The following is a 26620-nucleotide window of genomic DNA, read 5'->3' on the forward strand; positions in this document are numbered from 1 at the left end:
AGTGCTATGCAGAGGGAAAAAAAAAACATGGAGGGGGAAGAACAAGGGAAAACACAATGGAGAGCAAGATTGTAGTAATGGTGTGCATGAATAAGACAGCATGTATGTGTGAAGAGGTTCTGGAGCTAGCAAGTATATACAGGTAATCCCTGGATTAAGAACATCTGGTTTACAGATGACCCATAGTTAAGAATGGAACCTACTGTAGCAAAATTTAAGTTAAATACACAATGGTTTGAGTTAATTACACAATACTACTTATACAGTATACAATAATACTGTTCTGGCTTATATACATATTTGACTTAAGGACAGACCTTGGGAACAGAACTCATTCTTAAACTGGGGACTACCTGAATCTAATTTTCTATATGGAAATGTGACCAGTAGTTGGATCATCATCATCATCAAAAGTCCTGAATACCATGGGTTAAAAAATTTCACTCCAAGATTCATAGCTCTCAATGACCCCCTAAATGGGGGCTAATACAGGTGATGCCTACATCTGTAACAATGTAACTGACCTTTTGCAGGAAATTGGGATTCAGAATTAAAGCACTAGTTATTTACACTCCAAAGATATTGCTACTGCTATTAGTCTAAATAAACTTTGTAGTGTGGAGCTATAAGCAACATCAGATCTTTTGATGGCAAGTATCTTCTTTTGATAGGCACAATGAGGACTTCTCTGGTTGCTTGAGAAGCTTCATCTGTGATGCTGCCAGTCAAAGCTTTTATTCTGCCTAGCTCAACTAGGGAATTTTAAGGGTGGTCCAGAGGTTCAACTTATAATCCTCCCATACTTCCAAACTTTTTTCAGACTTAGATACACACACACATAAACACACACACACACACACACAGAGCCCCACATGGATTAAGGAAAGATAACGTATCTCCCAAATGCCTTTCTTCTATGTGGAAGCACTCCAGAAGTATTAGAAGGCAAAACATCTCCTCCTTTATGTTAACCATCCTCTCCAAGAAAAGACCGACAGATGTGTGAAGGAACTATTAAACTCAAGCTTATTAAAAAGCTAATTTTGGCCTCTACAGATAACTGGTCCCTAGAGGATGAATGTTCCTCCTTCAAAATCCATTCTTGGGGAGAGGTGATCTGACCATCTGCCTGGAAGCCCAATAAGGAGGAGAATTTGTTTCAATCAGAACTACAAGGAACACAGTTTACTTAAATAATCTTTAATGATGGATCATGCTCTTATTTCACAAGATTTCTAACAGCACAGACAAGCATAGAATTCATCCAAAGTACATAAAGTAGCCAAGTGAGAGGAGGATACATGTGAAGGGAGACCAGTTTCAATTCTGACACCAAAGCAAGAACTAACGATGTACCAATAGGCAGATTAATGGCAAGGAGAATGGAAGAAAATGAGAGATGAAGCAGGGAAGAAGTTTATGTTCCACTTGGGTTAAACTGATATTCCATTTCTTCATGGAACCCTGTGTTGGACCAAACCCTTTGATTGACAAGGCATCCATGCTGGCTAAAACAAATGCAAGACAGCTCCATTGCAAAATTGCTTGGTAGTTAACAAAATTCCAAGCAAAACACTGGGCGGGGTGTGGAATTACCCGATTACTTGCTGTGCCATGAAGGTGAAATGCCAACTGGACAGGCCTTAAAGAATGGCTCCTTTTTCTTGCACGCGCACTCTCAAATAATGACATGAACTGTAACAAGATGCTTCTTCCAGAGGTAACATTTAAAGAGGGAACTTTTTTAGTCTTGGTGCATCCATGCATATCTCTAAGCAGGCATCTGCTGTAACATGAGTCCTCAGATTTTGGCCACAGTCACCTAGAGCAGCCTTCAACTTGCTGCTCCTCTAGATGTATTGGACCACAACTTCCTGCAGCCATGCTGGTTGAGAATTATGGAAGCTTTAGTCCAATGTATCTGGAGAATACCAGGTTGAGGTAGTCAAGTTTAGAAGGAGGGCACCGCAAACTTCCAGTTCACTTTAGAAGCATTCCTTGCTATCTACTCACCTCAGATTTAACAAATGCATTTCCCATTGTACTAAAACTGCTTGCAATAGTTAAGATCAAATGTCATTGGCAGCAACTGGGAGCAAGAACTAGGAAACTGATTGCCTTTTTCATAAAGATACAACATTTGTCCAAGAACCTGAACAGAGTGAATAGATTGTGGGAGGGAGGCCCACATGTGATTTCCAAACTCTGACTGATGGCACAACAACTGTTTATAGGACGATAGTAGCCCAGTGATGTTAAATGTAGCACATGAATAGGATTCAAAAGCTGTCACAAAGCAGATCCCTTAGCCGGAAACTTCTATAGACTGTCTTCTGTATGGCTGGCCTTTCAAGTATTAAGAACCTTTCAAGGATTGGATCTACCTTCTTCCACGACTTAGTATGTATTTCTACCCACCTAGCTTCAAAAAGAGGAAGAGTTACTATCTGTTGTTTTCTCCAGATGTATTATCTACTCACACGCAAAAGGCTTCATCCTAGTCCCAAAACAACAGTGACTGCATGGAAAGCTGGCCAGGCATTTCTATGGCTTTTCTTCCTGCTATATGTGAAAAAGTGGCCTCTTCTTGCAACGGTCTCTCTCTCTCTCTCTCTCTCCCCCCCCCCCCACAAACCCAACTCAAAAGAAAAAGAGGGTCAGGTGTAACAAGCAGTTTGAATCCTCTGCAGTCTAACCAGCAAAAAGCAATTTCCATCTCCCAGTGAGCTCCTGCATTAGGCACTAGAACAGTGACGGGTGGGGGTGGAACCTAAACTTTAAAGCAGCTGCCAGGAGAAGCAGTCAAAATACGGGGCAACACTGCCAGAGTGTATAAACTCTTCCTTCATGGACAAGGATTCTGATTTATCAACCCCTCCTCCTGTAATTGCAATTAACTCTACAGGACACTATCATCCCTCATCTAGTAGCAACTTTGGGAACACAGTTTAGACCCAGTAAATGGCTTAAACAATTCCACATGTCCCCCAATTGTTGGCAAGTGTCACTGATCTAATCAAGCCTGAAGCTACTTAAAAATTTGCTTTAAAAACAGAGCTGTCACAGACCTCCTTCATCATCTCCATTTTGAACCTAAGGTGTATAATAGTAATTGTAATCATTTCTGCCAAACTCCTTCCATGCTAGGCAGGTATCTTGGCTCCAAGTCTTTCCTCCATGGGGGCTACCTTATTTTTCCCCTGCCAGAATCATCTTCAATCTCCTTGTTACATGAATAACCACACTGAACTTTTTATAGTACTTGGTTGTAGAGGGAGACCAAGAGCTTTACAAAAGGTACAGAACAAGTTAAAAATGCCAATATTTGGCATGCTAACAGCAGTATCTCTATTCTCTCAAGTCCACCCTGTCCCAGGTAGCACACAGTCATTCACCTTTAAAGCATGGAGGGAATCAAAAGTTAGTGCTTTCCCTGAGCCAAAAAAGACAAGCATTATCGGGCTTTGAAAGGAAAGGCAAAGAATCTGTCTCTTGCCACACTTCATACAAGAGCTTAACACTGAAAAGTGGAGGCTCTCACATAGTGAGATTGACAGCAACGTGCTGCCCTGATGGCACAACGCAGGGCTGGCTCAAGCCCCTCAAAGATGCTTGGCCAGCCAATGGGAACCCCCTGAAACAAAAGCAAGGTAGCACAAGGCACCCTCAGAACACTTTGGCCTAGGCACAGCCAGATTTCACTCAGGACACGTGGTGACACGCTGGTGCTTCGTTTTGCCGCAGAGCAACTGTGTTCACGTTCCAGGACTTCCAGAGTTTATTCAGCAGTGAACTGGAATGCTTCCTTCCTACCTCTTTGGCTTACAAACAATCTGACCAGCCTTTCCCACACTACAGATGCTCTCCTTGGTCCCTGGACCTGAATCCTGGAGAAGCTTCTAATCATTTACCACTCAGGAGGCCCCAGCAGGTTACCAAGTGCAAAGAAAACATGAAAACCTTTCCAGGAGATACAGAAGAAAAAACACACACGCACGATGGGAAAGTAGAAAAGTCTCTGGGACGAGGGAGGTGGGTCAGGCTCTCCTTGCGTTCACAGAACAGCCCCAGCTTGCCAAGCCAGCGTGGGGCTGAAAGGGAGACCGATTATGGACGGGTCTCTTTCAGCGACCATCCCGGCTAGAACTCATAGTCAGAAGGTCTTCCTCCTGGATGGTCTCCAGCTCCTCTGTCTGCACAGCCTGGGTGATGAGGGTCAGCTCCTGGGAAAGTGTCTCATAGCGATAGGCTACCCGGATGTCTGGCACATTGGTGCGCCGGATGTCATTGCCCTCAGGCCCCTCCTTCAGATAGTTGGGCCCAAGCCAGTAGCTCTTTACCTGGGCAACAAAGACAGCAATCAATCCAGGGTTAAGACAAAGGGCAACCTGTTTTCCATCTGGACATTCTACAACAAAAACATTAATGAACTATACCTTTATAGGAACCCTTTTACAAACAGAACAAGAGCCAGCACCAACAATACCTCCCTCTTCCTTTCTCTCTTGCATGCTCACAAATACAGCAATCCCCATCCATTCACGAGTCTTAAATTCTCACCTTATGTTCACTTCAGTGCTTGTCTGCACTTCTCCCTAGCAAAGAATTTCACAAAGGCTCAATACCATCCCCCAACCCCCACAGAAGGGCTAACCCTTCATTCATTCTATGAAAACAGAATACCTTACTACAGGCACAGCAGTACTACAGTGCTAAGGATAAAGTCCTGGGACAGGCATTTCTGCCTTTTGCTCATCTGGAAAGCGGCTTAGGCTATGCAGTTAAAACTGCAAAGAAATGGCCCTAAATATCAACCTTATTTTCACTGCTGCTCGTTAAATGTGCCAAGTTCCACTGGGTTTTGATCAAGGTTTGAATGTCTCCTGGAATTTTACAAAATGTATCAAGGTGTAGTAGGTTGATCAAGCCCTATCTATTAATATAACTAATTCTCTGACATCCACACACAAAAAGCAGGGTGCTGTAAGCTTAGAAGAAATCAATGATTTGGGGATGTATTAATAGCCTTTAGGGAGGAAACCTACAGAAAACTGAAAATCAGTTTAATAAGGACTGAGGATAATCAGTGGGAACATAATGGCAGCTGATTACATGGGAGAAGGGAAGGACGAAGAAAAAAGGGCACGGCCAATACCGACGTTCTGAATTCCCCCACTGTACTTTCTAAGCCCAATTCTCTTTGATCTTCATAATGACCAGCCCAGGAGAGTGGCTACCTCACTGCTGAAAGAATCCAACCTGTGGGGATCTTTAATAACATGTACCCCCCACAAAAGATGTATTTATTCCCAGCCTAATTTTCCACACGTGCCAATGACTCTCTCAGAGCAAAGGCAATGCTCTTTTGCTGCAGACGGAATCAAGGGAAGGGAGGCACTGGACATGCTTTCTTCAAGATTAGCCCTCAATCATCTACTTTCTTTGAGTAAAGATTTGGTTGAGGAGGAGGCCTTACACAGGTTTTAAGTCTTCTAGGCAAAACAGGCTGGTTCAAATGAATAAGCCTCTGTAAGTCCCCTCCCCTTCAGAGCATTATTTTGGGAAGCCATGGCCTGAAGACAATCCCTTTCAGAGAAGATCTCACATTACCTTGTGGGAGAAGCCACTCATCAGCACGCTATTGCGTGCAAGTTCACACATGTCGCAGGAGCTGAGCTTCCAGACCTGTGTAGCAATGCTGTATTCCTCCATCAAGGGTTCCTGCAAGCGATACTGTCAGTCAGACCCAGATACACGCAAACAGAACATTGTTGTTTAGTCGTTAAGTCGTGTCCGACTCTTCGTGACCCCATGAACCATATTGCACCAGGCCTTCCTGTCCTTCACTGCCTCCCTGAGTTTGCTCAGTTTCATGCTCATTGCTTCAGTGATGCTATCTAACCATCTCATCCTCTGCTGTCCTCTTCTCCTTTTGCCTTCAATCTTTCCCAGCATCAGGGTCTTCTCCAAAGAGATCTCTCTTCGCAAAACAGAACATTAGCAAACAGCAAAATATGCCAGAGGGCTGGCTTTAGGAATGCACGTACTTATGGAATTAGTTATGCACAATGCAAACTGGATGTAGCAGGCAGCAACTGGGAAGTCCAGAGCTCTTTTAATAAAAACTGAGCAGAAAGCATATCCAGTATTTTATCTCTGATAGATAAATTGGGAGAAGAGGGTGTGCCTAGTATGAGTGAACAATATAAACAGCTGAGGCAACACTGTACCTTTCTGAAAATAGCTGGTGGCGTGTCTGTCCCAACCTACCACTAATATTTCTGCAGGCTGAACCAAACTAAGCATCAAGAATGCCACCTACACCATTCTTACTTTGAGCCACTAGGTGGAGACATTTCAATTATTAGCATCCTTCTCAAAGGATTGCAAGGAACAGCAAGCAGGTCCATATCCAAATTCACTAATAAAGTGGTGCAAATTCAGCTTGTAAAATAAAGCTTAGTAACTGAGGAAGAAAGACCATCATGGAGAGATGACATAAAGTTCTCCTGAGGTAACAAGAACTGCTGCTGATACCGTATTTCTGAGCTCTTCTAAAAGATCTGAAATGAGCCTCACCGTCAAATTTTCTAAGTTCCTCCAGTTTTTGGCATGCAGAGACATTATTGGCTGGCAAAGGAAAGAAGATGTGAGGCAGATGGTAGGAAGGTGAAATCCAGAAAATTCTCGGAAAGAGTAACTAGACAGCCTGAGAGGGCTTAGTCCATGGGCGAGACAATGGGATTAAGGAAGAGGATTGGATTTTCTATGCACTGGGAGCTGCTCTGGGAAAGCCAGGCCTGTGCAAAATAAAGTTAAATTGAATTGGACTGTTGGGCTTACTATCAAAAGCTGCAGAGAAGCTCTCAAACTGCCAGCTAAGTGAAGATGACTGGTGGAGGGTGTTCAGTTAAGAAGGCATTAAAACTAAGGGTAAGGGTAAAAATAGTTCTGATCATTCAAGTGAGTATCAAACAGGACTAAGCTAGGAATGGCAAATCTGTGGTCCTCCAGACACTGCTGACCTACAGCCCCCAGCCTCCCTCATCACTGGCCACAATGGCCGAGGCTGCTGGAGATTGCAGATAAGCACCTTTCGATGTGGCAATGAGCATCAAGTAAGATATGATGGCCAGTTGAAAAGCTGTAAGGGAAAAACCCACATGCTACAGGGAGAGGAACAACTTATACAGATATATTTTATGTTTAATATTTTGTGGACACTATATCAGCTAAAAAGAAGGGCATCTTTCCTCCCTCGAGCCATCTGCCATTCCATTGGGTCATACCTGCTACATCACACTCACCTTAGTGAAATGGAACTGCAGGGGATCATCTGTGGACAGGGAGACCATGAGGCCCCGAGACAGGTACTCTGGTAGTGGATTACGATGGTAGCTTAAGAACAGACTGTTGTTGCTAAGTGGAGACATAGCAATGCCAATCTGAGCCAGGTAGTAGAGGTACTGCAACACAGGTGCCTAGAGAGAAACTCGACATTAAGGCATGGAGTATCTCCAGCAAACACCGAGCCCTGCCTAAGGCTTGCCTCAGGATAAATATACATGGGCCCCCTTCCTTCAATCCACTTGGAAGGCTCACGAATAGAAACTCGTTCATGAAACAACAAGTATCTCCAGCATGCAGGCACAGCGGTGATCTATTCTCATTTTCTTTTTGCCTTCTGCCTAGGCTCCCACTACATGCTTGCCACAACAGTAGCCTTCATCACAACGCCCAAAAGTATGTGGTGGTTTAAGCAGCTGCTTGGTTTCTAAGCAACGTTTCTGCTTCATCATATATATACAGGCATGTCCAGAGGTCCTTGTTTTTATATGTGGTTTTCATATGTATTCCCTCACCTTGCGGAGCAGGAGGCCGTGAGATATGTTCTCTGACAGCATGAACCCTGACACAAGATGATGGATGGGTCCTGCCTCCCCACAGTGGGGTCGCAGCACAAAGGTGTGGAAGCCTCGCTTCCTAGAAAAAAAAGGAAAGCAAAATATACAGCCCAGTCAATCGAACGAATGGCATTTTGGAAGAGGAGAAGTCAAAATGCTGGTAAGATGGAAAGAGGAACAGAAATTAACACCCAAGTTACCGCATCAAAGATATGAAACTAAAACCAGGAGCCACAGACCTCAAGACCTGGGTATTTCAGTGTCTAATATGTCACTGTTGTTACCAGAAAGGTAAAAAAGGGTACTCAAGACCTTAAAAGCCAGCAGGGAGGAGGGTGCCATTCTGGAGCTGACTCAAATTCAGAAAAGGTGGGTGAGGAGAGAAATAAGCAGCAGACCACCTACCTACGCAGATGATTCAACACCACCATATTAGCATATGTGTAATAAAGGTAATAGGAATATGGTGGGTTATCTTCTTCCACCCAGTTGCCAGGCAAGGGACTGTCCAAGTTGAAGATATGGTGTTCTGGCTTGGACTCATCATCTACACTATCAAAACCATCCACCTGTCCATTCAGAACCCAGAGAAAGAAAGGAAGAGAATGAAAATGTTCCTGTCAGTTTTAAGGACTCTTGCATCTTCATTCGCTTTATGCAAATTAGGCAGAGTGATCATGACAATAATTAAGACTGATATATGTCAAGGGTTCAGCCATATGCCACCTAAGTGGTCCTCAAGACCAGGTGTATCCAAGACACACATACAGAACATTTGTGTACAACCATCCTTTACTCTGCCCCAAATGCAGAGATACTATTAGCCATCCCTTGAGCAAGTACTGAGGGTTAGGTTTGCTTTTTCCAATATCACTACTTACGTGCTCCAAGAAGAGATGCAACTCTGGGTGGCTAGCAGGATTGATGGTAGCTTCAAAGAGCGGTAAGAAAATGTTCTCCAGCATCTCCTGGAAGTTGGCCAACTGTTTCTTTGTTTTGTATACATCACTGTTGAAAGTCAAGATATAAAAGGCAACAGTGCTCCATCACACATAAATTTCTTCATACCTGACAGCTGACAATAGTATTCCTCAGATCTCTGTTCTGAGCTGACTGAGGGCTATCATTAGCAGTAGGGCAGTGTGGCGCTTCACATGCCCGTATCCCAGATCCTTGGAAGGAGCATAGATAGCGCATTTCCTAGACGACTAAGCTGGTTCAAATTTTTACCTGTTGTCAATTTACTAGGTGGCACTTAGCTACCTGTTCCTCCTGAACTGAAGCAGGAAACAAGCTTTGTTACCCAGTCAAACTGCTTTTACTCCAGTACCAGAAAACTGCATAACCTCTTCCCACATCTCTCCCTTTCCTGGCATTAAAATTACAACAGAAATTATGAACAAAGCAGCTACCATCTGTACCCTGATCACAGCACTTAAAATCAGCTGTTTCCTGGTAAGGCTTGCACAACTTCTGGGAATCAAAGTCAGATCACTTAAGTTACCCAACTTCTTCATGAATCCTATTCCCAATATTCCTCACTGTAGGTGTCATACAACTGAAGTGGTTGGAGGAAATAACTATATTATACAGTGATTTAGTAAAAGAGGATGTACTTTTGGGAAAACATGCAAAGTTTTATGGACAAATACTTTCAATATTGCTTTAGTTGTGGTGCTTCTGTTGAGATTGTGGAGAACAGAGTTGCAATTGGCTCTTTCCCCATCCTTTCCTGCCATCCGCAATGGAGAATTTTTTCTGAGTGGCAGACAGAAATCTAACTGATGGAGCCCTTCCCAGTTCAGATGCTTCATTACCCAAGTAGGTAACATCATCAGTGCAAGTCGTATTATATCACTTTGGCTCATAAACTGATACTGCAGCTGAGCAGCCTGGTCCAAAGGGTGGTTTCCCGCTAACTGGGATTACAACTGCTCTGGAAGTCAAACACCAGGATCCAACGACGGAAAACTGAAGAGCCCTCTATACTTCTCATCAAGGTGGTTGCCATTCCTGACTGTCAAAAAATACAGTGCAATGCTACTTGTAGCATAAAGATGCTGGCTGGGGAATTCTGGGAGTTGAAGTCCACCCATCTTAAAGTTGCTGAGGTTGAGGAACCCTGCTCTATAAAGTACTAGAACAATTTCCCCCAAGGATATCCAGACAAAAGATAAGGCACACTGGCCTCACTGATCCTAAACATGTATGCTCTGAAATTGGTTCCAGGATTGAGCCTACAAGGTCTAACCTTAACAATAACTGTTCAAACATGGTTTTCAATAGACTTCTAAAAATAGAAAATTGGAAGGGCAAGATTTATCTCCTTTAAGGTATAATCTTGATGCCAGAATTATATAAAAAGTAAGCCCTGTGCTCACCTTTTTACTGGATAGAAACAGCTATTGAGTATTAATAATATAGCAGCTAATGTGGAAAACCCTTTGTGATTCAGCCCTTTTTGGGCTGGTGTTTGACTTCCACAGCAGTTGTAATCCCAGTTAGTGGGAAACCACCCCTTGGACCAGGCTGCTCAGCTGCAGTATCAGTTTATGAGCCAAAGTGATTCAATGAGGGTTTTGCACATTAGCTGCTATATTATTAATACTCAATAGCTGTTTCTATCCAGTAAAAAGGTGGCTGGATAGAAAGTGATTCAGTGAGTCTCTGCATGTTTTTGAAAGAGCAAAAGCAACAAATAAGGTACTCACAACAGCCGAGGCACCTGCACCAGCCAGCGTATGTTGTTGGAATGCACTTTGTGTGTAACAGCCCACTTGGCCAACTTATCCCACTCATCCCGTGCTCGGCCGTAGATAGAGAGCCGCAGTTCTGCATTCTGATATTTACTCTCTTCTAGGTCAGACATCACTTCCTGCCAGAAGAGAAAGGGTCTGTTAGTTTCAACTTCTCCACTGAGGAACAGGCTCTGCAGGCCTGTCTCCAAATATAGTCCATCGGACCAGGCACTGGGGCAAAAGACCCCGAGCCAAATTGGCCATGGAGAGCTGTGCCTGGGGACCAGACTGCCAAGACTGCCAACGAAGCATCACATAGCCTGTACATCAAAACTTTGGTCAGGTGATGGCAAACACTACCTTAAAACTGGAACAGCTAAGGATAAATTTAGGCTGCCTCCACAGTGAGCTGATGAATTTTCACAGCATTTTCCCAAAGGAGAAAGGGAAAACTACAAGCCTAGCATGTGACAAATGGAAAAATCAGAGGCAAGCTGAATATGCCAAAAAACGTTACTTTCCTTGGTCAAGTTGAAAGTTGGCACTTTAAGAATGGGAGCTCTTTCTAAAAAGACACACGTTCTTATATCCTGTCTTTTTTCTGAGAAGTCTGGGTGACTTAGATGGGGGCCTCACCATATAACATTTATATGCCCACCATCTCTTTCTGCCCACCTCCTGCCCCCTTGACCCTATTACTTCTCCAAAGCCAATCTGTTTGATCCTTCCCAAGCTTCAAAGTCCAAAAAGATAGCTACACTTAAGTTCAGCCCTCTGGCTTTAAGAAGGTATGCACAAATGAGACCAGGCAGCTATCAACCTTGCAAGGTAGTCCAGACAGGAAGCACAACCAGATGGACTCATTTTACTTTATTGTAACAGTAACAGAATCGTGCAAGTCTGAAAATACATTTCTCCCCTGTTGCCTTTTCAGCCCCAGAAACTTGGGTGAGCCCCTTCTGAGATGTTTGCCATGCCCACATTCCTTCTGTGGGCTCAGCTGCCTCTTGTCCAACTCTTCTCCTGCTTTGGCTCTTCCCCTATCTTCTAAGGACATTCCCACATATCATTACAGCAGTCCTCACCTTGATGATATGAGCAAAGTATTTTCCAGAAACTCGGTTGTCTGTCTTAATGAAAATCTCACGCAGAACAGATTCTCCTATGGGATTGTATTTGGCATTGAACTTGTCAAAACGATGAAATGTGTTACGATCCTATTAATAGAGAGGATGCCAAGACAGACCATCACAATGATAAGCCAGAACAACAGGGCTGCCCTCTCTTCCCTGCTTACCACTACTGATAACTATACATTTCTTTAATCAGGAATGCCTCCATCAGCCCCTTTAATTGAAGAGCAGTGCCCTCCAAGATCAGAAGCTGCTACATATTTGTTTAATGAGCACTTTCTTCTCTTTGATAAATGTCACCCAATTACCTATTGAGGATAATTGAGACCAGGTTTTCTATTGCTTGTAACTGAGGCAACTTTAGAGCTGTATTCCAATAGACCTGAAAAAGTCAGGAACTTTGTGCATGTAAGATTGTTCTACAGGAAAGAGTTAAGAACATTTTTCTGGCCTAGTACCCAAAGGTAAGATTACCATATAACCCGGCAGGAAAATCAGTGGCTTCTAATTTTCTTTCCAAGTCAAGAAAAGGTACCCTGTACGATGAGTGCATCTAACATACCGCATGGACATCAAGAGTGTCTACGCTGAGATCGTATGCTGTGAGATTCATGGTCTCAAAGACTTCCTTAAGGGTTTGCTCCTTGCCCTTCTCCACGTGAACAATTTCTTCCAGATGTTTCTTCATAGCTCGTTTGATGAAGCGTAACAGATGCTTCTGATTCATACAGGATGACGCATGAATGTGTGTGTCCACCTGCTCAAAGGATTAGTGGCTAAGTGTGCAAGCTAGAAAGATGCATGCTCAAATATTATCTTAGGCATTAGCTAACTTTAAGGAGAACCATTATCTCTCAGCCTCAACTTTGTTTTTCCGTCTGTAATGCAGGAATAATACCAACTTATCTTCCAAGTTTGTTATATGCACTAACATAATTATTTGGATGGTTTTTTTAAAAAAAATGCATATATACTTATTACTCACAATTCCACAACCTCTCTGATTAGCTTGTTTGACTGGAAGACCCTCAAAATGGGCCCAGAGATGCAAAGGCTGGGTACAAAAGTCAACATTTCCATTGAAAGTGTTTTGCTATAAATCTAAAACTAGTAGGATCTGCTACTCTTTCCCTTATCAGTACAAAGTGGTTATGGGCTGTACTGGTGAAATGTTCTGCAATAACTACTGAACTTTCTAGGTTCAGTAATCTGTGGCACTGACATAATGTGTAGCCTTAAGTACCGGCACATATTCTCAAATTATACAGCACTCATACCTTCCGGATATTGTAGAAGTCACGATGTGGCACCCTTTTCTGAGCAGCGAGCTCTTTCATCTCATTGAGTAGGACGTGCATCTGGAACTTTGAACTCAGGTATTGCAGTCGCCTATAGCAGAAGGATTTTCTGTCCAAAGGTGAAAAGAAAACAGGCTAAGCTTTGTACACCCTGATCAGAACATTTACTAGCACTTGAAATCATGGAGATCTAGTTTCATTATTTATCCCAGAAGCTGGCTCAGTCCATAAATTGATGAAGGAACAATTTGTATTTCCAGAAGGTTTTACATGGATGAGAAAGCTCGGTCCTTCTTTCCACAGATAGAATATGGGAATTACCAAGGATCCCATAAAATTAGGCCTGCGCTAAGTCAGCCTAACGGTCTCTCTATAGTAGCATAACTTACAATTCTAAGAAACTGAAAAGCAAAGCATCGTCCATCCTTGTGTTTTTGGCTCCTAGTACTCAAAGTTGTTCTGAAGCATTCTCCAACCTAATACCTTCCAGATTTACTGAGAATACGTGGTAGCTAATTTTGGGAAATGTAGTCCCCATGTGTCTGGAGGGCACTACCTTGAAGAAGTCTGATACGCTCTCTTTCAACCTAAAGAATGTACTTTGATTATCCCAGAAAATAGTCATCACCTGAACGAAGCTCCATGCATTTATCAGTTCTTTAAATTATATAAACAAAAAAAGAATGATGCAAGTGTCTCCCATAAAATCTTATTATGACAATGCATTTTATATGACAGATACCAGGATCATAATGTATGTAAGCCAAGCTTGTATGTAAGCCAAGCTTGTAGAATGGCTATTTGGAAAGAGGGAGCTTGGCACCTTGGTTTTGCGTATACAGATCAAAAAGGTAGAAAATAGCTTCACTTACATGGGACCATTGATGATCAGAGCCATCAGAACGTTCATGTCAGCCACAAACTCCTGCAGGTCAGGATAAGGCAAGTCCAGTTCAGTGGTCCTTTTCAAAATGCAACAGAGAACAAACCCCAAAGACATGAGCAAAACTGCATCATGGAGAGGAAGCAAGGAAAAGAACAACAACAGCAACAGCTACACTGCCCAGGTGTGTTTAGGGGATAGTTATTTGAGTAATTCAGTACATAGAAACCTGTCAAACCAAGAACAGCCTCACCAATAATCCAGAACCCCCACCCCCATTATAGTCACTGGTTAGTGTTTACTTTGAAAAGTAAGTGTTTTACTAGACAAAGTCGACAAGAAAGATGCTCTGTATGATTTTTCACCCTGAAGTACACTAAATCATTGTTTTAAATTTAAATTGGCAGAATCTTGGGTTCCACATTTAGTCTAGCACTAGTAAAGAATAATTGATTTTCTGCATTTGTCAAGAGAAGAAATGAGCAATGCAAAATGCTTGTTTAACGTCTATAAATAGCTGCTATAAGAGATAGTTTAGAGTATGGTGTCATCAATATCTTTCAGACATTGGCCTCAAAGTTTCTTTTGTATCAGATCGAGGAGCTGTACTAAGACTGGAGCCCAATGTCTGGAGCCTTAGACTTAGTTATGGGCTGGAGGGCAATGAATGTCACGTTGCTGGATCCACATCAGATCAAAGTGAGGGCAGCTGAGGATGCTGAGGGGCAGGCTGGCTTCTCCTTGCTGTCTCATTCTCAGTCCAGAAGTGTATTTTATCAGCTCCAATTGATACAAAAACTAGTATCAGTCTGGGCTGTGGTAGCCTGCTTTAGGATTAGGGTGGCTTCAGGCCTGCAGCTGATGCAGAAGTCTGAGTTCACCATTCAGTAGTGCAAGCTACGGATATGTTACATTTCTTTGTGTTCCCCTATCTCAGCTACCAATTGGCTTCAGAGAACAGCGAAGGCCTAAATAGCCTGACTCCTGTGTCTGTGAAGATATTCCCTGGGTTCGGCTCCTGCCTTTCCAGGTTGGGCTGATGGAAACTTAGAGAAAGCTTGTTTGGTAATCATACCAAACTTGTGAAAGTTTGCCTGCAGAGCTTTGCCTAACTGCACCTTTGTGTTCCTTCCATCACTCGCAAGGTAACTTTTAAAAGGCTTTTTGTTTAACATGAGTTTCCCAGGATGCCAGGAAGCAGTTATTTGCTTTGTTACTAAAGTGTGATGGTTTGCATATTTTTTAAAATGTTTTTATAGCATTTTGCTTTGAAAGTGAAAGTCAGAAATGAAAATACAGTGTTTGCATACATTTTACTTATTTGTTTTAATTTATTCTGTTCAATTAATGGCATGTGCTTTTTAGTGCAAGTAATGAACAATCCTGATTGAAATGTAGATTGACCCTCTGTACAGGTGGTTGGCAACAACAGCCCCAGCCTGTTTAATAAATATTGCTTTCCATGTTTCCTGAGGGCAGATGGATACAGAAAAAGCATTCAGTGCCCTTTCTTGCTATTGTGGCAATACTGATTGCCATACCTTGTATGCACATAAATAATGATTGGCAGAAAGGAAATGTAGTAGATCAGTTGTGCTCAAGACAGAACGTTGCTCAAGAATATACTGTGAGCCTTCCTAAAATAATTATGTTTGGGATAGTTATAGATGAATTTTTGTTTTCAGTAAATCTATTCCCTTTGCAGGGGGGAATCTATTCAGGAAATCTATTTCCTTTGCAGTTTGTTGGAAAAACAAACTGCAGAGGCTTCATGATCCCTAGCTGCAGAGAAAAATGAGAGGATCAGAAACCTTGCTTAGCTAGATTCATAGCGAAACACAGATAACACTGCCCCCAGATGTTATTTCTCTTCCAGATCTTCCCTAATCATCAGAGTATTCTCATGCCCTCAGCCACTTTCTTACTTGTCAGTGATGCTCGGCTTGGTGTACACATGAACTACTCCATTGACCATCCTAAGGCCAAAGCCAAGATCTCCAGGCATCGATTCAGGATCACACTTCTCGTAAGGATGCTGGTTTGTAAATGGTGGATGTACTGGAGCATCTGTAACAGAGGAAAATGCTTATAAGAAGCCACCCATCTGCCCAGCAACATGACTGTTATAAGTCAGAGTTTAATGGGATGCCAAAAGAGAAATAAAAAGCTAATCTCCCTCCCCCTCTGGCCCACACCATATTTTTTTCCATTTCAGAGGTTGCTGAGTTCCCATCTCCTCCTCCTCCGAGGGTGCATGGGCACAAACCAAGCACATCAGTTATGCAGGAGCTGAGCAGGTCTTCAACATACAACGCAATTGGGGCCGGAATTTCTATCGCGAAGCAATGCGATCATAAAGCGTGACTGCATCGCTTAACAACGACAATTCCTGCAAGCCGGCAGGAAGTTGCAAGTCCCAGGCTGGCAGGCAGCTAACTGGCTGCTGCCAGTTGTGGGATGGAGTGAGGGGGTGTGCAGGGGTGCGCAAGAGGCATAGCATGGGTTGGCGAGGGTGCACAAGAGACACAGGTTGGGGAGGGTGTGCAAGGGTGCATGAGAGGTGCAGTGTGGGGAGGGTGCTCAAGGGTATGTGTGAGAGGCATGGCACGCATCGAGGAGGATGTGCGAGGATGTAACAGGGTGCACGAGAGGCACAGTGCAGGTCAGGGAGGGTGCAAGGGGGTGCAAAAGGCACAGCATGGTTGGGGAGGGCATGCGGGGGTGCATGAGGCTTTGAGGGAGGTGCAGCAAGGGTTGGGGAGGGTGCACGAGAGTGCACAAATGGCGCAAGTGCAGAGGGACTGGGGGAGGGTGTGCAGATGGGGGAAGGAAGGTTGCAAATGGCAATCACATGATCACGGGCACTGCAACCAGTTATAAGTGCAAACTGGTTGCCAAGTGCCCAGATCACAATCACGTGACTGTGGTGGTACTGGGACAGCCAAAAACTCTGAGGACCAGTCATAACCACCATTCATTTAGCACCTTCGTAACTTTGAACAGTCATTGAACGAATGGTCATAGGTCGAGGACCAACTGTAATGGGTTAAGTTTATACTGCATATAGAATGGGATGGTGCCACTGGGTAGTAGTATCCAATCTTCCCCAGATCTGATAGGGAATTTTCAAATACACTGGACTACATCTCCGTCCATCACTCACTTGGGAGCCGCCCATGATATTTGGGAATGAGGGGATTTGTAATCCAAGGCATCAAGAAGGCATAACCTTGAGGAAGCCTAGTTATGTTACTCCTTCCCATTTACCCTGAAATCTGTTTACATGGCATGTTTCTATAGAAACACGGAAAACTTGCAGCCTTGGATATAGTCCAAAAAATATAGCCTGCATGTAAAATTCCTTTGCTTTTCCTGAGAAATGTGCCTTTTTCTCTTTCTTTCTAGTTTTAAAAATAAGTTTCTAGTTGGCTCAGGTGTAGTTTAAGATGCATTGGAAACGCCTGTTCAACTCATCAAATCCAGAGACTCCTTGTTCCCCCTGTGATAGCTAACAAAGATACTATCCCTGTTTACTTCCTTGCCTTCCCCTTTATTAGCAAAATCCAAATAGAGACAACAGAATACAGCATATACAAAATAAGTGTATACAAGATTCAGCTTTTCTCAGCATAGAACTGGAATTTCCTTTGTGCTGTTTTTATCTCTCCCATGGATCCCACATAACAAATTCCGCAAGAAAGCTTGCAGAATATGTCAGCATGGAGTTCCATAACTGTGGAGTTCCTGCAGCTATCCAGTCTAATCTACTCCCAATGGCAGATATTGCAGGATTTGTTATTGCAACTGTTACTGGTTGTGGAGGAAGAGAGTTGTTGTGCCTCATCTCCTTCTCCCCCCAGACTACTTGCCAAGCTTCAAGTAGTTTACACAGTCTAAATCAGTGATTCTCAACCTTTCTGAAGCTGCCGCCCAGGAGCGGAAAATTTTTCAACGCCACCCTTTGGGGAGGGGGGGGAGTTACTGAATTATAAAAGGCAAAAATTTTAAGTAATTTTTTTCAGTAGACTTACACACCAAATTTGTTCGATTTAACTCGATACTTTTGCCCTGGAAGGTAATTGCATTCCTTTTATTAAAATTAAAATGACTAATGCAAAAAAAATGAAGCGAACGAAAAGCAACTCAAGAAACACGGGTCAAATCAAACATTCATATTGAACGGACGCTCAACACACGCACTGCGATTAATCGCGTGGGAAAACAGCTGATGCATGCGCTGTGCTGGTTGGGATCGAGTTCTTCAAGGTCATCCTACCTAGAATACAAATTCGTCTCACCATTCTTAGAAGTGCGTGAGGGCAGCCGTCACGTAAGTTTGTTTTATTGCTGGTACAAATGGTGTAAACCGGATAATCGATTTAATAAATTTTGGGGGGAGTTTTAAAATTAAGTTGGAATGCCAAAACATGCTCATTGCCCCTCTACCGCCCAAAACGTGCCCACCGCCCCCTACCGCCCGAAACAAGTTCACCGCCCCTCAGCATCCTCCCACCGCCCCCTGAGGGCGGTACCACCCCCTTTGAGAACCAATGGTCTAAATCCTATTAAAGTCTCTTTTTCTAACTACCATCTTAGCCATCTCTGTTACCAGAATAAAGGAAATGCTCTTTTTCAATACATACCCAGATCTGATCCTTACCTGCAGCCACAGGAGTCTCAGGGATCTCCTCATACATCCGGGGGGCTAAGGGTTTTTCTGAAAGATCCTGCAGGAATCGGGCTGTGGTCTTGCAGACGCTCTGCAGAGAAAGCCCCATGTACTTCTCCCGAATGAACAATGCCTTGACCACACTTTTAGCAGCATCCAACAGGTCTGTGAAGGGCACCTGGACAGGGCAGAAGAAAAGCAGTTTATTCAGCTGAGGTGGTTGTTAAAGCATCATTGTGGAAAGTTTCACAGGCTAGGAAACAGAAAGAACATGTCACCAGAGAAGCACTTTGAACACATGAAGGTCCCACAAAGGTTTTGCATTGTACCAGAGTGACTGTCATGAAAACCAACCATTAAGGAACTTTGCTAAAATATTTTCTAATATTCTCTCTGTACAGGAAGCAGCATTTGGAGATCACAGGATGCTTCATCCATGCCCTATCTCATATGCATGGTTTAGCCATCTGATGCTATTACAACATATTGATAGTCTACAGACAAAGTTATGATGCAGCCAACACTACGTCTGGCAGGACTGCGAGAAGCCAAATCAAGTTGGTTGCTTAGCACAAACGCTTGTTCACACACTTATTCCCCTGGGCTTTGGGGGCAGGTTGAGCCGAATCCCCAATGAGTGAGTTATAGAAGTTTTCAGTTCTGTTCACCATTTTATAGTTCAGTATGTTTTAATGAGTTACGCTATTTTTGTATTAAGGAATTATGGTTTTCTTTTTTGTCTTGTATGCTGCCCAGAGTTACATAGTTTGAGTTGGGCAGCTGAATAATGAATGAAGAATGAATGAATGAATGAATGAATGAATGAATGAATGAATGAATGAATGAATGAATATTCAACAGCTGATGCACCCATTCAGCCGCTACTGTATAAAGAACTGTATAACTCATCATGCAAGCAGCAGTGAACAACCCCCTCCCCTCCCTGGTTGCATTGGTGTGGTAAGTGAAAAGCTGATCTCCATGCTCACTGCATGGTTGCCTGCAGTAGCACAACTGGGATTCCAGCTCACATAGAAGTGACCAGGATAGAGCTAGTCTCTGAACCACCAATAAATGTTCTTTAAGTGTGGAAGCTGGCTCTTCACTGTCACCAGTGTAACTATGAGAGGGAAGGGTCTGCTAATTGCTCACCTTCTCAGCAGAGGAAATTATAGCAACATTTGTGGCTGGCTCCAGAGTTGAGGGGGCCGTCAGCAAAGTAATAATTCACTGGCTTCTCTCTCTCTCTCTCTCCTACTTTATTTATATATGAACTTGTTTGTTAATTTAATTCTCTTTCCTGCCTTTTCATCAATAAAACAACCCAAACTGGAGCACACTTCATGAAAAGTAAGCAACAATGAGTTAAAAACAATTGTCCAAAACAGTAATTCTGTCAAACTCAAAAATCTTCTGAGAGCCCTGAAACACAGGGCAACAATGCTAGAGCAGCACAGAGGAACTAGTTTAACCCAAGCATAGATAAACAGGTACATCTTAAGCTGACCCTGGAAACTTAAAAGGCTTGGCCCCAATCATAGCTCAACAGGGGGAGACTTGTCCAGCTAGAGTCCTGAGAATGCCCTCTCTTGGCTTGCTGCATACCGAATCCCTGGCTGGCATGGTACCTCTGAGAACACATCCTCACTTGACCTTGGCTTAAGGGAAGCTCAGCTGACGGAGTGGCCCTATCAAGGCTCTGGGGGAACTTACTTTCCAGAATCCTGCAGGGCCCTGCCCTGGCTTTTTGTAAAAACAAACAACATTCCAGTTCTCAGCAACAGTAGGATTTTTCCTCTGCGTTGCCCTGGAAGTCAACCCAAGTCAGCGTGGAAGAATATACAAAAAAAAAACCATGCTTTTCTGGTAGCAGCAGTATTTTTTCTTTCTTTCTCCACATACAATCCCTCAATTTCTGGGACACCGCTAGGAAATACAATTAAGAGCCAGTAAAATGTTATTTTGAAACAAGGGTGGACAAGCATTTTCAAGGGGATCCACACTTTTTAAAGTTTTTTTTTTTTTAAACCACCAAGGTCTCTAAAAGGAGAGCATTTGCAGCCCTTTGCTGGGGCTGGGGGGTGGAGTATAGTTTTAAAACAAATAATAGGTACCTCAAAATGACCAGAAGCTTAACTCTTCAATATTACTGCTTGTTTTCTTTTTAAAAAGCAGAAAATCATACTGCAGTATTAGAGAGGTTTGCTGTCAGATTTCAGCAGGACAGAAACAGAATTTGAGCACATGCAGCCCACCGTCTGGTCCCCAACCCACATTTTAAAACAATTCACAAGCAAATGGGCTTTGAGCAGGTGCCATAGTAGTCTCTCTACTTGGGGCTCACAATTGTCAAGAAAACTAGTAGGACTGAACTCAGCACCATCACACAATAGCTAGCTTGTGCGAAATGCCTGTTGCAAAGATAACTCTTTGAGCTCTGTGATTTTCAAGGAATGTGCATATTCTTTTGGGAATGTAGAAAGCTTTCTGCAACAAGGTTAAGGTATCTGTCCAACTACCCTACCAAACTCTCCATTGTAGGAAGTTCTTCCCCATAAAACTTCTAACTGGAGAAACTTGTTGGATGCAAACCATGTGCTTTATCTCCAAGTTATATTTTCTCCCTAACTCAGAACAAGGATAGTAGCTCAGCTTTCCCCAACTTAGCATCCTCCAGATATGCTGGATTTTAACTCCCACCTGCCTTGACCAAAGCGGCTTAGTCTGATGGGAGTTGTCATCAACACAGCAGAAGGCATCAAGTTGGTGATGGGTACCAGAGGCTACTCGTTTGGAGCTATTTCCAAATTCAGCACACATTATGTTCTGTAGCAAGAGTAGGCAGCTGGGTATCTTTCAGATGGTTTCATCAACAACTATCAGGCTATTGATTATGATGAGCAGAGATTTTGGAGTTGTAGTCAAAGATAGCTTGGAGGATGCCAGATTGTCTATCTTTGTTTGAGAGTCTCTGAAGGAGAATCAAACTGTATGTGTTGGGGAAAATGAAAATAGTTCCTAAATCAGTCAGCCTTACCCCACATGTCTCTTCTCCGGAGATGGCGACCCTCTGGAACTCTCTCTCCAAAAGTACATCTCGTTCTTTTGGAAGGTGATCTACCAGGTCTTCACCCTGCTCTTTAAATAATCTGGGGGGAGAGGAAGGGGGAAAAGAGGGAGAATGAAGGAGCCACTGTGAGCAATAGTCTCTGACCAATTCTGTCAGGCTACAGGAGTCCCCTTTTCCAACAGGCATGTGAAGACACCAAAATAGAACACACAAACACGGGCAACACAGGGACCTTCAGGCGTATCCTCCAATGGCAGCAGTCTGAACTATGGAAAGGGGTGAGGAACAGCAGTGGGCAACAAATAGTTTTAGACTTGTGGGCATACAACATACAGCAGAACTAGTAGGAAAATGTTTCTGAGCCTCCAAATTCTGTGCTCCTCTTTACCAAATGCTTGACTGCCTATGTCTATACTGAGCAATCAAACATTAGGGTAAGTAGGGGTTTTCCAACTTTTCAGGCTGCAAAAAACCTTAGGCTAAAAAAAAAATTCCTGGAACCCATGACCAGGAGGCAAAACTCTAGCAATAGAAAATTGGCTGCGCTTGAGTGAACTTCTTCTTCTTTTGCCATTAGTCTCTCATGGAACTCCACCAAGTTCTGGTAGAACCCTAAGATTCCACAGAACAGAGTTTGAAAAATCCTGATGTAGAGAACCAGAAGAATGGATGCCCCAGGGGAAAGACCAGTCCTGGCCAAGCTGAAGGAACTGATCTCCCTAAAACAATGATAAGGATCCTGCTTGGCTGAGCTACTGGTTCACTAGAATCCAGTCAACCAATGCACAATGAAAGAGGGAAGAAAAAAGGAAATATAAAACAGAGACAAACAGCTCCATCCACTATGCCTGCCTTGAAAATAATTGCTTTAAAAAGGACAGGAGGGAAACAGAGCTCAGAAAAAGAACAAGGGAAAGTGACCAACAGCATGAAGTGAGGAATCCCCCACTCACTGGTGTTGAGATTTGTGGGACAGGGAGAGGCAAAAATAAAAGGGGGTTTTGTCTGGCCCAATAACTCTGAGCCAAAATAATATGGCTCCCCAATGTTTCAATCCCAGATAGGCTTTTTTCTCAAATGAGTCTGCTAAAGTGACACGCATACAGAAGCGTGGCAATATGGCAGCTGACTTTGGCCTTTCCAAGAATGCCTCTCTTTTAAGATACCAAACTTTTATTGGAAGACAAATTCACTTCAGTGAGTTCCTACACTTCCATTCTGAACTCCGGTTCCAATTGTGTATCTGATCATTCAGCATCCTCCCAACGTAGTTACTCAGCCTTTCCCCAGCCTGGTGCCCTCTAGATATTCCATCATCATCCCAAAACAGCAGGAGAGCAACATGTTGGGAAAAAAATGTCTTAAATTAATTGGATTTTATTTTTCTTAGCAGTCTGTGGAATTAATTCAACAGCCACACCCCCAGTGGTGGTACAATTGCATGTGGGATACACCGTATGCAAGGGGACAGAACTTTGCAAAAGAGAAGGTCACTCACTTTGCATCGGTCAAGGTGGGAATAAGGAGAAGAGTCAGCCTGCGGGAAAGTCCCGCACCCACCCCTGAGTCAAGGGCAGAGAGAATTAAGGCCAGGCACTCACTGTAGGTCGGCAGCACTGTCAATTTTCAGGAAGTCCTGTTTGGCTCTGAGTAAAATGTCAGGTTCTAATCTGAGGACAAATGGGAAGTGGAGGCCAAGGCCAAGAAAAGGACAAACAGTCAGAGAGAGGAGAAAGAAAGAAGAAGAGGAAATGGTAAAGAGGATGAGGAAAAAAAGAAAAACACTAGCATTAATGCAGAAACCAACACCAGAAATGGCAGACACTATACAGCAATATTCACTACCAATGGGTCCAAAAGAGAATGAATGCAAGAGGTCCATGTAAGATATCATAACTAAGCCATGGTTTGGCCACTGGAAAAGCACTGCTGGTTCACACATCCTCTTTTCCCTTTATTTGAATTCCCTTCCCTCCTCCCCACGTGCTTGACTACCACCAGCCACTGTATGTTTTCCAAGCCAAACCTGAATCCTCTGTCCAATCCCTTTCACAGGTTCTGCCTTCAAGAGGTATAGGCAGGTAAGTACCTCAACTAGTTCTCTTCACTGGGATAAACCTCATTACGTATGACCAATATAAGGCGTCTTTACAGCTGAAGATCAAGGACCACTGGGGCTGTGGGAATATCTTCCTTGGAACATAAGGAATCTGATCATCTCCAATATTGCCCTAATAAAAGGAAGTCCTATACTCTCCTAAGAGGTTATTTTCCTGGATCACTATTTGTCCTTCTCCTCTAAAAGCCTGCCCTTCCTAGACTGCCACCACATTCCACCCTGGGCACTTCTGGGAATTGAAAAACTGGGGTTCTAAGCAGGGTGGAAGATTAATTTCCCACTAAGCAGATTGCCTCTTATCTGTTCAATATCTAAGTAGCCATAGGCGAGCAAGGATATCACTGTCAGCTGACCCTCTGCTCTATTCTTCTTTTACTGTGTTGGAGCCCAGGTTCAGACTGATTATCTTTGGACATAAACAAGACTTTTTAAATCTAGCCCTTCAGAAGCTATTTTCTGATCTCAGTGGAACCCTCATGCATTAATCTTTCTCTGGGATTTCCACTGCAAACTGTGTTCTGCCCAGTTACCTTCCCTCTCCCAACCTTTTTCCTTCTAGTGGGTCTTTCCTTCTCTCCCACCTCTCCCTCTTCCAAAACTGCACCACTGATTGCCAAACATCAGGCAGATAAACAGGCAACTGGTAGCTTCCATTTCCTCTACTTAGGCACTGTCACTCTCATATTGATGCCCTGGCTTGAACCACTGAAGAGACAGTTTTGAGACTCAGCAGCCCTTCACAAGTGAGATTCTGGCTAGAAGTAAACAATTGCTACCCCTAATCCTAATTTATTCCACCCAAACCTTGAGACAAACTAGTATGTAAAAAGGAAATGAATGTGCACAAGGGGGAAAGGGAATAAATGGCCCTAGAGCATGTTCCTAATGGCCAAATATGCCATTATTCCACCATGCTGTTTCTTCCCTCCTGTTTTGGTCTGTAAAGGACTATAGCCAAGAACAGTAAGATGGAGCTGGCGAAAACCCAGATATTTTATGCCTGCTAGTAAGGTTGCTAATTGCTAAGGAATCTTGCCAGTGAAAATCTGAGAGTAAGACAAACTGTGCAGGACAAGCAGAGTGTAAAACTATCAGCCACACACATATATGCACGCAGACATGCAGCCATGTCACTGACACATGAATATATGAATGCCTCTCTTGACCTAATGGCTACTACCACTGCAGAAGTAGAGGCAATTAAATGACATTCCTGGATATTTCCAAAGTTTCCTTCATCAACCTTTTTCTAGATTGTGACTAAAAGTTACTTCCATTTGATTTATTCCCATCTATCCCAGTTTCAGGTACTCTTACCCATCCTGTTCTCTTTGTACCCAAGACGCCAGAGAAATGCTCCATCCTGCTCTTGAAATACCAAAAGAAGTTAGAAGAAGCTAGGAAAAATCCAAAAAGCATTGGCAACTTACTTCACATCCTGGCTTATCTGCCGCTCCAACCGCTGGCGCCGCTCTTCTAACTGTTCAATGGGGCTGTCTTCTGGGAATTCATATGGGGCACTGCGCATTTCACTCTCAGCCAGTGAGCGACAAAACAGTTCCTGCAAGCGTAGCAGCACAATGCTACTGTAATATCCACACAAGTGTGCATGTAATCTTCAATGAAGCAAATCTCTATTATGGACATCAGGCAACAACATGAGGAATCCATTAAAAGCTGTTCTGGGACAATCTATCAGGACAGGAATCTCATTCCAACATCAGTGAAAGTACTGCAGTTCAGTGGATTAGAAAGCTATAACATGATGTACTCTTGATTAGGATGGTAATTTATATTGAGGTCATAATTGCAGTAATTTAAAATTGCTCCAGTGATGGCCATTGAATGAATCTTATAACTGCTGCTTCTCTTATCATCAAAAAACACATCAATGATTAATAAACTCAAGGCCCCACCCAGCGCTGCCTTTTCCAGTATACTTTTGACACACTGATGTGTCAACATCAAGGAACTGCAATTGCCAAGTGAACAAGCTCCAACTTGTCTCCTTTGAAAGTAAGATAGAAGCAACATATCCTAACATTTCCCTTCCTCTCCATCTCTTCCTATTACTGGCAAATACTTTCTCTGCCCCCCATGTTACAGTTTTAATAAATAAATAAATGGTCTGCATCTATAATGTACTATAGCATGTAAAATATATATCCAGCCGTTCACACGGATTAACCTATATCATAATCTATGTCACCCACACGATGTTTCAGTGGTAGACACAAGATATTTAGGCACTTCAGAAGTTATGGTTATAATAAGCAAACTACAAAATAGTTCACAGTATGCATCCATTAAAATCACCATAGTGTAATGTATGAAGCCTGTCCCACTTGTTGGCTGAGGACAGATTTGATATTTCTATCAACTGTCAAATAACTTGATATGAGATCATCAACTTACTAACAGAAAGGATGTAACATTTTCCCTGCAGCAGAGTGGAAGTGAAATGACCTCTGCTGCTTTTAAAACCCATATACATTCTAAAAATGTAGATGAACTCTGAAAAGACAGCATTTTCAGCATTCAGTTTGAATTTGTAACAGCCGTGGTAGGCACCAATCAGCTATAGTGCCAATCACATCACCAAAAGATAGAGGTAGGAAAAGATGTGGCAGGACACTTGAATTCTGACCAGAGGAAGGGTTCCTTGGACCAATCCTGTGGCCTAACAAGGAGAAGCAGAATCTCTGTGAAAAGACCTGCTCCAAACTGAAGCATTAGAAATAATTCAGCATTTTGGAGAATTGCTACAATAGGAGAGAGTTAGGTTTCAACCCCCGCCCCAAAAACT

At 43.1% G+C, this 26620-nt stretch overlaps 1 protein-coding gene across 6 annotated transcripts in view; it reads right to left on the reverse strand.

The window, feature by feature from the left end:
* Positions 1-1173: 1173 nt before the first annotated feature.
* AMPD2 (adenosine monophosphate deaminase 2) overlaps positions 1174-26620 on the reverse strand; it is a 60328-nt gene continuing 34881 nt past the window's right edge. For 4 of the 6 annotated variants that reach the window (XM_007427523.4, XM_025166241.2, XM_088128516.1 and 1 more), the window contains 16 exons: positions 25245-25375; positions 23297-23365; positions 21663-21774; positions 18617-18803; positions 15882-16023; positions 13946-14035; positions 13053-13182; positions 12338-12532; positions 11728-11859; positions 10616-10779; positions 8786-8912; positions 8310-8473; positions 7863-7983; positions 7308-7481; positions 5611-5721; positions 1175-4340 (listed from right to left, as the gene is read on the reverse strand). In XM_007427523.4, the coding sequence (XP_007427585.1) occupies positions 4125-4340; positions 5611-5721; positions 7308-7481; positions 7863-7983; positions 8310-8473; positions 8786-8912; positions 10616-10779; positions 11728-11859; positions 12338-12532; positions 13053-13182; positions 13946-14035; positions 15882-16023; positions 18617-18803; positions 21663-21774; positions 23297-23365; positions 25245-25375 (2265 nt within the window). In that variant the 3' untranslated portion in view covers positions 1175-4124. Of the gene's footprint in view, positions 4341-5610; positions 5722-7307; positions 7482-7862; positions 7984-8309; positions 8474-8785; positions 8913-10615; positions 10780-11727; positions 11860-12337; positions 12533-13052; positions 13183-13945; positions 14036-15881; positions 16024-18616; positions 18804-21662; positions 21775-23296; positions 23366-25244; positions 25376-26620 lie in introns of all 6 variants that reach the window. The other 2 variants (XM_007427521.3, XM_007427524.3) reach the window with 2 other exon arrangements.

The sequence above is a fragment of the Python bivittatus genome, unplaced genomic scaffold, assembly GCF_059951505.1.
Source record: "Python bivittatus isolate LINGU-HERP-01145 unplaced genomic scaffold, Pbiv_v1 ctg000700_np1212, whole genome shotgun sequence".
Taxonomy (NCBI): Eukaryota; Metazoa; Chordata; class Lepidosauria; order Squamata; family Pythonidae; genus Python; species Python bivittatus.